Genomic DNA, 13144 nt, shown 5'->3' on the forward strand with positions numbered 1-13144 from the left:
CGACGGCCTGAATAAATTTTCTGACAGTTCGGCCTCGCCTGGGCGCGCCCTCTTAGCCAGAACTCAGGTACCAGGTTGCTGAGCTGCGGGCCTGCCTGAAGCCCCTGGTGTAACGCCTGGGGCCATTCCCGCCACCCCGACAGCCCCTAACTGAGCAAGTCTGTGCACACAGAGAACCCCGGCCCGGGGAAGGAAAAGGCCTCCCAGCTGCCAGGCTCCCATACATCTGAATTCCGAGGCTGTAGAATCCAACTTTGATGAACAATGTGATCTTTCAGACCGTGTTATACATGTTTATTTAGCCTCTCAGCTGAAGAAAAAGGAAAATGAAATTTAGTGCCGAGCTGTGTGAACATGGTCTGATTCTTGGATAATTTATTTTTCATGACAGATTCCATTTTCTGCTGCTGGCATGATTACACGGGAATACATTTGTCCGCTGAGAGTACATTTGTGTCTTTTGCATGGGCTAACTCAGTGGTAGCATTTAATTTGTGTAATATTATTCACTTATCAGACCAAAAGACAGTACATGCTCAGAATTACTGAGTTTACTGAAATGTTATTACAAGAATCAGTCTTGAGAGTCAAAAAGAACAGCGGTGCTTAGCTCGAGATTGTCTCATTTTCTTCAAAGTGCAGATATCATCGAGATGATTAGTTTCCTGGACAAATTCAGGCTTGAAGAGGCGTGAGTAGGCACTCTGTCAGAAATGCTGTGTTGCAGCATTGTTTATTGTGCAAGGCAGTTGAAAACAGACATACGTGCAGAGTGGAACTGGCCGGAGGGACATCCACGGGGACGGGAATCCCCCTGGAGAGGCTGGGAAAGAGGCCGCCCCTGCTGGCCCGGCCAGCGGCTGTCATGGTAGAACGTGGCCCGTTGCTGGGCATTCTCACGTTAAGAGAAATCGATCTCTGGATATCTGCATGAAGTACCCTGATGTTTAAACGTTGGTAAGTGTGGCAGAATTATCAGAACGACTCCCAGCGGCCTTCTTCCGTGTATAATTCTTTTCCTTTTGAAGGTGAGCGGAATCTGTTAATATGCTGAGACCTCACACCCAGGGCTGTTACGGCAAAAGGTTGATTATCTAAATGGGCCTAATCTAATCACGGAGGATCGAAAGGGGAGAACACGAGGATACCGAGGACCTCTGCTGGCTTTGAAGGGACAGAAGGCCACGCCCAAGGACCAAGCAGCCTGCAGGAGTTGAGAGTAGTCACAGGTTGACAGTCAGCAGGAAAACGGGGACTTCCGTCGCACAACCACAAGGAACGGAACTCCGCCAACAAAGCGAATGAGCTTGGGAGTGAATTCTTCCCACGAGCCCCCTCGAGGAAGAGCTCATCCTAGCCAACACTTTCATTTTGGTCTTGTGAGAACCTGAGCAGAGCCCAAGGGAGCCCAGCCTGACTTAGGACATACGGACTGTGAGATAATAAATGGGTGTTGATTTAGGTCACTCTGGTTATCTGCTACCCAGCAGTAGAAAACTAATACAGTAGGCCACTGAAATTACTTTAAAATTGTTGGTACGCCAGTGAGTACCCATCACTCACTGAGCATCCGTTTGCAACCTGTGATATAACTAAGGTGAAGTGAGTGATTTCAGGTGAAAGGAATCAGAGTTTCTCCATCTTCTAAGATAACAAACTATACAGTGTGCTTCTCCTGGACATCACATGAAGGCACTCTTAAAAGAAACACACTTTTGATTTTAATGAAAGTAAGAATTATCCACAACGTGATGATGAGTGGACAGCGTAAGAGAATGAAACGCATAAATGAGCCCATTCATAGAGACAATTACTGGCTTTGTGGTGTTTGCATTGGGCAGTCTGAGGTCACTGGGATAACGCAAGAAGAAGGAAGTGCTCTTTACATTTTTCCCCCTAAATTGAGGATAAATGTTTCCTTAACACTATTGATTTTATGCCACCACAAATCTGCTCCCTTTATTCTTGATTGATGATGTATCTTTAAAATAAATGGCAAATATTTGCGTTTCCAAAGGTTCCCCAGCTTGAACACATGCAGTAAAGACAGGCAAGTTCAGACACTTGAAAAGAGGCAGTTTCCCTTTGGTAAGCAAATGTTGGTAGTTCCCTTGCAGCCCTTATATGACCTCTCTTTATTCAGCATCATTAATTGAACACCTAATATGTTTCAGATGCTATGTTATGAATGGAATGATAAGATTAAAGTTAATGACAAAAAACATGCTAGCTAGGTAGCAGCTAGTGCCTTACTCTCTTCTTTTAAAAATCTTTCTGTTACAGTTAGACGTGAGTACCTGTGGGTTCTATTAAAGATGCTACCAAGATTTCCCAGTTACCCTCCCTCACACCACAAACAGTAATTTGCAGGCAAAAGGCAGCTGGGTCCACTCAGTTGCAGGTGGAAAAGCTGGGAAAGGGCAGGCTCCGCAGCATCTCCTCCCACGGCTTGCAGAGCCCCTGCCCGGGGATGCTTGCTGCATAAGAATTGATAAACTGGATCTGAACACAAGAGCATTTAAGAGAACAGCCTGCCCTCTTAGGCAGGTAAATGTGACCGGCTGCACGTCTTACCATTCATATAAGTCACTCCTGCTCTTGGCAGGTTCAAGTCAGGGGTAGGACTTTCAAGAGCAGGCCTGGGCCCTGGAAAAGCCCAGAGGAAGACTGGCTAATAATTGTTACAAATACAACATATTTGGACTCTGGATAAACTCCCTCACCTCAGCCCTCCTTTCCAGAATACCAGGCAGTTAATTATTTGTACAGGCCCTTTACCTAGGGGATGGAGATGCAGAGAGGGCCCTTTCCCAGCTCTTTCTGGGTGGAATTTCTATTCCCTAGAGCCCAAGACCAAAATGCAGGGAGATGAGAAAGTGTTAACCTTTCGTTAGCACTTATTATGCCTTTAAAACAAGCCATTTGTTTCCTCAATGAGGTCATAAAATAATGGATGTTCAATAAATTAAACAAATGTCTTATGTTTAGAGGCCAAGATGATTCTTAATATCTGTTTGGAAATGCTAAAGCTTACATGAAAAATAACTATCACACGTTTCTTTGGGAATTTTCCAATTAGTGCCCCATACACATTAAATAAATCATGCATTTAACTGACTTGCTACCCTTTCAAAGAACAGTAGTGTTTACTCTGGGATTCCACGTTTTCCTGATTAGATGCCATGTTCTGTATGAAGAGCAATATAAAGTTATTTAATAGATATTTTTGCATGCCTTCTAAAAATTGGTTACACTACTTTGCAGATATACCTCAATGGTATTAACACATCATAACATGCTGGAACTTACGATTATTTGGCCACAAAAAATTTTTTTCCCTTCAAATTAACATTTGGGATGATTTTCCAATAAAAGGTAATGAGGCAGATTGCTCTCAGCATTTTCTATCATTTGTTCAAACCTATGTATGCTCCATTTTTGCCATATTGATGCTGAGATCTGCAACTTGACCTTTCTTTGAAATTAACGGTCACACAGGAACTGTAAGTCAGATTCTAGCCGTATCAATATTTGCTTGGCTGGAGAAATGTTTTCATCTGTTTGCACATGATCTATTTTCTAGTTCTCTGGAGGTCTTGCATGTCTTTTGCAATTCATTCTGTGAGAAGGAAATTTCCAGAGCAGACTGCAAATCCATGGCGTCCTGCAGGAGTAACACAGGAATCGCTCTCATGTAGTTATCGCACCAGATGGTCGCCCCAAAACTTTCCTCTACTATTGTTCTATGCTAATGGCATATAGAAAATTTATTTTCAAGTTGACAATTAAAATAACATCTGTATCAATTATATTTCATTTGATAGGATAATTAATTCATTTTACTTAAACCCTAATGTGTGTTTCAGGTATTAATAATTTCAAATTTGAGTGTGGCCTCAGTATATTACATGTTTTTCTCAAGCAAGTTAATAAAACTCCTGGCTGATGCTGAAAAGAGCAAACAGCTAAAAGCCACACTATTGAAAAAAAGGCTAATTACTGTGCTACACTCGCCAGGGGAGCTCCTTACAGTATTTACAGCCTGTTCTTTGTAGTCGGCCCTGTGGTTTCTGCAGGTGAACTAAATTTCTAGTAGCAGATTTTAAAAAACACATATGTAGGCAAGGAAATATGTTTTTCAGGTGTTGGAAATAATCACTTAACTTTCGTATATAAGGAAAATAAAGGAAAAAGACATTTGAGAAATACCTTTATAGGTGTGGGGTTTCTAGGTAGCCGGACTAACGATTAGAATGCTGTTCGGTGACCAGCGAAGGTGTGAGCAGAGGCGGCGGACAGCTGAGGGCGACATCTAACCAGAGCAGGAAACACTGCCTTCGTCTGCTCCCCCATGTTTAGTCTGCGCGATCATTGTTAGTGTACTCGCAGATTCTGCTATCTCCGATCTATGAAAACACTTTATCTTTATATATGTTAATATTGTTGATAGGTCTGCGTGAAGTTTTGATCTTGATCTGGAGGTCACTCTGCTATTTAAAATGTCTTTGGATGGTTATGCTTATTTTAAAATACAGAGAAGAGAATAATTTCCTATCAGGCAAAAGGACAATTTGAGTAGAGGTCAGTTTTATCCAAATGTAGGGATTTGCCCTGGGATTGCAGAGTAAAAAGATAATCTATCTATCTATCATCTGTCTATCTGTCTATCTATCTGTCTATCATCTATCTATCTATCTATCTATCTATCTATCTATCTATCTATCATCATCTATCTAATCTATCATCTCTATCTATCATCATCATCATCTATATCTATTTATTATCTATCTATCTATCATCTATCTATCTATCTATCATCTATCATCATCTATCATCTATCTACCTATCATCTATCTATCATCTATCTATCTATCATCTATCTATCATCTATTTTCATCTATCTATCTATCTATCTATCTATCTATCTATCTATCTATCTATCTATCATCATCATCTATCTAATCTATCATCTCTATCTATCATCATCATCATCATCTATATCTATTATCTATCTATCTATCTATCTATCTATCTATCTATCTATCTATCTATCTATCTATCATCTATCATCATCTATCATCTATCTACCTATCATCTATCTATCTATCTATCTATCTATCTATCTATCTATCTATCTATCTATCTATCATCTATCTATCATCATCTATCATCTATCATCTATCTATGATCATCTATAGATATACATACATAGGTGCTAAAATACATAGACAGGGATGGGTATGTATATAATGCGCATCTCCAAAGAGTGGACACATTTACTAAAGAGTCCATGGTTTTTCACTCAGTGGTTGACATTAAGGAAAAATCTTTGAAAGGACAGATCAGGGTAATCTTTATCAAAGCCTGAGAACAAAGAAGGGTAACAGATTCACTGAAATAGTTGCAATGAACTACTGTAACCCAGCTCTACCTGTGAAGGAAAAATGGCCTGGGTCCCTGAATCAAGTAATTTAAAAAGTCCAAACCAAAGCCCCAGGTTGGTGTGTGCACCCGGGAAGCAGCTCTATGTGTGATCTGAGAAAGCTGGTTGCCAAGTGAGGCTAGTGCTGTGCTGTCTGATTCCGTAGCAGCCACTGTCAACCTGTGGCTACTCAGCGCTTGATGCCTATAGTGATTTAGGGAATTGATTTTTAATTTTATAGGTAATTATCTAAAATTTAAATTCAAAACTAGTATGCAACTGATATTAACTATGTTTAGAACAACGTAGTGAATCTATTTTGTAACTGTAAATTTTTAAATTCTAAATAATCAGGTTGTTCTGGTGAACATTTAGTGTCCAAACTGAGATGTGTTGTAAGTATAAAATTACATGCTAGGTTTCAAAGACTTAGGTACAAAAAAAAAAAAAAAGAATTCAACATATCTTATTAAAAAGTATTTTAGCTTAATTATATATTGAAATTATATTTTTTGTATGTTATCATAATAAAGCACATAATTATAATTAATTTCACCTGTTTCTTTCTTACTGTTATTAGTAAGGCTACTGGAAATTTAAAAATTGCACATCTAGCTGTCATTATATTAATAATGGAAGTGTTGCAGTTGCCTAGAGTACAAAGCTTCACAGCGACGCGGGCCAGGTGCCTTCCCTCCCCGGATAAACCACTGATATTGGAGAGTCTCCTCTAGCCTCTGCGTAGCGGCCAAATGGGAGGATGGATCTCAAATCACTGTCAGCGTGACTCCGCCGCTCACTGTGCTGGCTTTGACCTCAGACTTGCATCTAATACGAGATTTCTGGGCAACATGGCCCAGTGGTCGTCTGGTCTCCAGCCCCACCAAGAGCCGGCCTCGTCTCTCCTGTACCACAGCCCAGTAACCAGGGAAGGGGTGGCCTGGGGAGTGGATCAGAGCAAAACATCTGCGTGGGAACTAGCAGCCCGCCCTCAGAGAGATGCTGATTTAGGCAAAGAAACCACCACGACCAAAGGGTCTGTAGGGAATTTGACCCAGTTTCTCCATTCTGAGCACCATCTCCTCAAACCAGCTCCTGCTCAGCTGCACTGCTCAGCGCACCAGCTTAGGGCCAAACCGGACTGAAGACAACTGCTGAAGATGCTCAGCAGCACGCAAGGGTCCCTGGATGGGCCCTGACTAGACTTCCAGCCTTTCTATTATTCCCTGGAAGAATGGTTCTCTGGGAACTGACAGACACACATTATTTGTATCACAGATGATGTTTAGACCACCCCAGGTACACTGGGTGCATTTTATCATCTGTGACCATTTTCCGGGTATAAAATCTAGATGAACAAAGGTGGCGGATTAGTTTATTCTTCCAGGAGAAATCACACAACATCGCTAGGATACAGATTTTCTGACTCTGAATTCAATGCTTTTTTCCTTACGTTATACGCCTCCTTTGTAAATGTTGCATTGAATGGGCGCAAACATCTCTCCAGTTCTATTTTCAGTCATTAATTGGTCAAGATCTTTCCTGTAGAGAAACATACCAAAGGGAAATTCACATCTTCGCTTCTGATTTCTGTGCTGAGCATTCCTGTTTTAATCCCTCCCCCACCTCTATTCTAGGTTACACTTCCAACTACTTGTATTTTATCTGTTACCCCCCAAAACCCCACACATTTAAATTATACTGTATATAACTAAGGCATCTTCAAAGGACTTGAAAAGTAGAAAGAAAAAGAAAAGTTGGTAGAAAGTATTACATCTAAAGGCGGAAAACATCCCAATTGTGAGGCAGTACTTTGTACTGGGTGACAGTTCCTCAGATTGTCCCTGGTCACTAACCTGCACTCTAATTATTCATCCGGCTTCCCAGGGAGCTCAACGCCTCTGACAGGGATTCTTCTCAAATCAAATGCTTTTGTTTAACATAAGGTAAAATTCAGTTGCTGTCTCCATGTTCAGAAATATTTTATTCAATACTTATGTATTGAGAATGTACTATATTTTAGGCCCTGAAACATTTTATATACATATATATGTGTGTATATACATACACACATTTCCCCTAGAAAGCAAATAACTCACTTTTTTACCTAGTCTGAGGGATCAGAAAGGCTTGTCTAAGGTAATGCCATTTGAGAATGTGTAAGGGCCTTGGGGTAAAAAGAAGTAAATTATTGTAAAAGAAATAATGCTCTAAACCTGGTCTGGGACAAACATTATTGCTGGATAAGTTAGTAATCTCCTTTAAAAAACTAAATTAAAACAAAAAAATGTTTAGCAATTTTCAACAACTGGTTATTTATGGGATTAATATTTGTCTTGGGAAACCAATCACTTACCCAAGAGGCTGGGGATCTTTAAAAAAAACAACTACACTTTTTTGTTTGTGTAATCTACATTTTCTATAAATGTGTTTACTGGGAGAGAAATCTTTGACCTACCAGAGGTTTTCCCATACAGCAAGAGTATGATAAAACTTGTTCATAACTAAATTGTTTGGAAAGTTGTTACTGTTTCAACAATTACTTCTAGGTTCTAAAGTAGCCTAATGTCATAGAGAACAGAACTAAATGGGGACATTGGACCTGTGAAAAGGGGTGCCAAGGGATAGAAGCAAGGTCCAGATTGAAAGGAATTTTTGTCTTTCAATAACTGAATCTTATTCTTAAAAACAAAATAGAAAAGAGATGAAGGAGGTGATCGCATTTACACTTTATAAAGGTCAATATTTCGCTATTCCATAGGAACAGAAACATCGGTGAGTCACAAATATGAGCAACATATTTAATTGTTAATATTCTAGTAGCTACATTAAAAAAGTGAAAAGAATCAGATCATTTAATTTTAATACTATAGTTAATATAACCCACTATATTGAAAATATTTCCATTTTAACATGTAAGCAATATCAAAATTATTTACTCTGTTGTTCATTAACTTCAACTCTACAATGCTAATCCAGGAAATTAAGGCGAAGTATTAAAAACTCTGATAAAGAAAAGGTGTATTTTTTTTTTTTGCAATTTTATGGAAAACAAACAACTTGAGAAGTTTCATTTTCCTCTAATAAGATTCTTACTCAGAATGTGCTTTCTATGTTTAATTTCTATTAATATATTTTCTCACTGATGAACTCCTGGGTAACAGAGATAATGTATACTCCATGTGGAGAAGAGATCTTCTAATGATTACTTACCCAAATCATTTTCACTGAACATAAAAAAATACTGAATTCAATAATGCAATATTTTACCTATTAGTTGGTGTCCCCCTCCTCCAAATAAAAAGCAAAACAGTCAGAAAAAGCTAAGAACTATATGATTTCATTCATATGTGGGATATAAAACTTAAACTCGTGGATACAAACAGCAGTGTGGTTGTTGCCAGAGGGAAGGGGAAGGGGCATGGGTGGAGGGTGAAGGGGTCCTAACTTATGGTGATGGAAGAAGATTTGGCTTTGGGTGGTGGGCACACAGTGCAATATATAGATCTTATGTCACAGAAATCTATACTTGAAACCTATATGATCCTATTAGCCAATGTCACCCCAATAAATTTAATAAAGAAATACAAATAAAAAAACAAACACCACTACCACCAACAAAACAAAAAACAATTGAACCTTCTTTTTAAACATCTTAACTGATCAAAGCATAGAACTAGACATTATTTAAGATGGTTTATTTGTTATAAAAATGTTTTGTTAATGTCAATTTCCTCAAGACTGAAATAAAGGTATTTGAATTTCTCCAAATTCAAACAGAGGTTATTGCTGATTCAACCAGTGTCTGAAAACAGATCCTGTATCTCCTAGTCAGTGGACTTCTCACTGGTCACCTTTATAATAGAGAACTTAGATACCTAAGAAGAAGCAAAGGACAGAGATGCAACTGTGCTAACTGTAAGTTCCTTAGGACCATGGCCTGTGTGCCAATGTTTCTGATGCCTAAGAAAGTCGCCTGGCACCTAATAGGTGTATAATAAATTTTTATTGAAAATAATCATAGCTAATACTCAGAGCACTTAAAATGTATCACTTGTCTGTGTGCTTTATATATTTTAAAACATTCCATCTCAAAAACAACCTTATGAGTAGATACTATAATTATCCCATTATACAGATGAGAAAACTGGATGATATACTTTTAATAAGACTTTAACATTACCTTTCATGTAGAGTTGGCCCTTGAACAATATGGGTTTGATCACAGTGGGTCCACTTATATGTGGATTTTTTTCAGTAAAAAAAATGCAGTCCACCCTCCCTGTCCTCGGGTTTCCCAGGCAAGGATTCAACAAACAGTATTTTCGACCCACAGGTGAGAATCTGAGGATGTGGAAAGCTGACTGTATGCACTGTTCTATGTCATTTTATATAAGGGACTTGGGCCTCAGCAGGTTATTATGGGGGTCCTGGAACCAATACCCAGCAGATACAAAGGACAACTTAAGGTTTTGTTGAGTCAAAAGTTATATGCAGAATTTTGACTGCATGGGGTCAGTGTCCCTAATCCCCCAGATGTTTAAAGGTCAACTGTACTTGTAAATTGAATCCTGAAAAAAGCTATGTGGTCCTTTTTATGAGGTATACAAAATAAAAATTCATACACATCCCTCTGGATGGCGTGTTACTAGTGCACACAACATTTTAAAGCTTGACACTTCTTGGTGCATAAGTATTCAAATTTTCTCCATATATAGACACTACACCTTATTGTCAATAAATAATTCCACTTTAATGGCAAAGTAATAATTTAGACAGATACAGGGTGCACATTTGCAAAAAAATATATGCAAGCTGGTTTACAAGCTAAAGGAACAATTAACCAATAGAAAATACATCATCCAGTTAAGTCCATTGACACCAAGTACTTATTGTTGGGGCTTTACAAAGACTACAAAACTTTCCAGATGATTTATTTCACTGTTTCTGCCTATTTACATGATATGTTACATCAAAAATGTACAAAATATAAAATGTATACAGACAAATGTTTCACAAACTAGTTTAAGTTGTAAACTAGGTGGACCTACTGGGATGTATTGCAGGAATCTGTTTATGATCATGTTTGGACTGTGTTTTCTCAAAATGGCAGGGAAAGATTAGCAATTTTCTTAGGTCACATATTATACAAGGGTAACTAGTCACTCATCCAGCTACATATGATGTTTCACAACAGATGTGATCCACGTTTGGGGCTTCAAAGTCAGGGTGGCAATCCTCTGTGCATAAATGCAGCTCCGGTTTCCCTTAGGGCAATAGCACCGTGTGGGACCTACAGACTCAGAGACACTCTGAAAACTGCACAGATGTCTGCTGCTGTTATTGTTCTAGAGCAACTGACCCACGGTGGTCGCAGAGAGTAGCACCAGTTACACGTCCTGAAAGGAACACATGTTCACACGCACAGAACAAGACTACACCACGGCCAAGCCCTTGGGTGTTATAAACTTAAAAACCTGTCTGTGTGTGGTGGTAACTTCTCTAATGAATCCAATCAGTTTTCATGCACTCTCCTTAAAGCCTGCCATGACAGATGCACTTTCGGGCATTTTTACTTTTCCAAAAATGTACTGGCTTCATGTCCAGTTTTGAAGCATGCTCACTCTAGCACTGATAGCTCCTGCATAGTCATAACAACTGTAAATACAGAACAAACACACCAGGTAAGAACAGCTTTGAGGGTCTGCATTCTGTTTTTTGTTTGCAACGTACAGGAAATCGCAGCAAGTGAAACACCTCTTAACACCAACAGGATAAAAGACACATTTTTTGTGTGTTTGTTTTGATTTGTGCAAGTTTTTAAAATTATTATTTACAATACCTACCCAGTAGACTGTGCAAATCTAACCTTCTTTTACAGTATCCACGCCTCCCCTTCCACAGTGATGTCACTGCTTCTGTGTTCTAGATGCTGAATTTCTCATGTACACCAACAGCAATCAAAACAACATGCTCCAAACTAATAATAATAAAAAAGGAACAGGAGAGGAAAGCCAAATAGTTGTGCTCATGCTGCATCTAGTGCTTCCAGCTCTGCTGGGTAAAAATTCAAAATCTCCCGCCTTCTAAAACTCTTTCACCTAGAACTGGATGGAATGTAGCCACATGTCTTTGCTTTTAAGTGACGGTCCAAGAGGGTTTCTGGGTTACATGGATATTTGGGGGGAGGACAGGCAAAGCGATCTATTCACAAGGAAAAAAATACTGATCTTTCTCCCAACCGTTTCTTGGGGGGGGAAAAAAATAAAAGATCTATAGAGATGAGGCTACTGCGTTAACTGGTGTTGCTTGGTCGTAAATGAAAAGACAGTGGAAATTACCAATGGTTTAGGATTGAAACCAGCTGTTAATCTGTTGTAGAAATCTGTTTTAAGGCAGTGAGACAGCACCATAGGAAATGTTCCTTCTTTCACTGAAAAGGCTCAAACAAATAAAGCCCTAAGAAAGCCTTTTGTCAGTGTTGGCTAATAATTGGTATAAAACTCTTGTTAAGGGAGTGGGCAGGTGGCTTCAAAAGACCACAGTGGTAAAAACAACCTTAGAAAACCTGTGACTCGTGCGCTGCCAGGTGGCGGAGCAAGCCGCGCGCACCGGCCGTGGGGAGCTCCCCACAGCAGCTCTCCTGGAGGCCCCGGTTCCATTTGTGCTTTCGGGGGGCTGGCCCCTTGGCCTCGTTTCGGAAAGGGCTGAGCGCACAGCACAAACGCCGCCGGAGCCCTGTGACCAGCACCGTGTGGCACGGAGGAGGCGGACGGGTCAGAAGAGTGGGCCCTGCTCGGGGAGAACAGCTTGTCAGAGGAAACGAAATGAAGGGGGACAAAAAAAGGGTCTGTATTGTAAACTTTTAAAGAGGAAAAAAATAAAGTCCAGTTTGGCTATCCCATGTGCAGTCTATTCAGTTGCCCTGTCGTTAGGGTCCTTTCCAGTCGAGTCACGGAGCCTTGTGTCACTCCACAGATATAAAAATGCCTAGAAATAAAGCAAGGTCGAGCTTCCGGTTCGGTTTAGCATCTTGGCGGTTCAGACTCAGTTCTGCTGCCTCCTCGGAGACCACGGCTCTGGGTCAGGAGCCTGGATAGGTGCTTTCATACTGGCAGTGGTTTAGTGAAAATCCCTTCCTTTTTAAACCTTTTTAAAAAGCATAGTCTTTCCCCCCCAGCGTTTCTCACCCTCTAGAGGGTAGATTCAAGAGATGAATCCAAGGTGTCCTCGTGGCGGCTGGTGCTGTCGCTGTCGCAGGTTTGCGTGCCCGAGTAATTGGCTGCTTCTTGGAGTTTCATCAGCATATTCATCTGAGGAGAGAAAAAGAGACATGGGATGGAGCACTGACGCGAGCAGCCGGCCCCGCAGAGGCGGCCCTGAGCCACCCGAGGAACCGGCTTGTCCCGTCCAAGGGAAACGGGAAAACAGTTTTAGATGCACCAGTCGCCCCTGGCTCCTACACGAGTTCTCCCAAATACGACACCACCACCAAACCATAAGGACGAAATAAAGCCTCTAGATCACTCTTTTATTTGGGGTTGTGAATGAATACTGCTCCGGCAGGGCGACTGGGAAGGAAACTGTATCACAGCTGGACATCTGGGCTCATTGCTGCAGAGTGTGCCAAGCTTCCCAGCTTTTTGGCCGGGAGAAGCAGAAAGCGCTGAATGGCAACTGAAAGTCGTGAGTGCTCCTGCACACACAGCCGCACACACAGGC

The 13144-nt window shown here is 40.5% G+C and overlaps 1 protein-coding gene across 4 annotated transcripts in view; it reads right to left on the reverse strand.

The window, feature by feature from the left end:
- Positions 1 to 10155: 10155 nt before the first annotated feature.
- Positions 10156 to 13144, reverse strand: part of NAV3 (neuron navigator 3) — a 314982-nt gene continuing 311993 nt past the window's right edge. For all 4 annotated transcript variants that reach the window (XM_081125420.1, XM_081125419.1, XM_081125418.1 and 1 more), the window contains one exon: positions 10156 to 12735. In XM_081125420.1, the coding sequence (XP_080981546.1) occupies positions 12616 to 12735 (120 nt within the window). In that variant the 3' untranslated portion in view covers positions 10156 to 12615. The remainder of the gene's footprint in view (positions 12736 to 13144) is intronic.

Source organism: Miniopterus schreibersii (assembly GCF_964146895.1).
Source record: "Miniopterus schreibersii genome assembly, chromosome: 2".
NCBI classification, from domain to species: domain Eukaryota; kingdom Metazoa; phylum Chordata; class Mammalia; order Chiroptera; family Miniopteridae; genus Miniopterus; species Miniopterus schreibersii.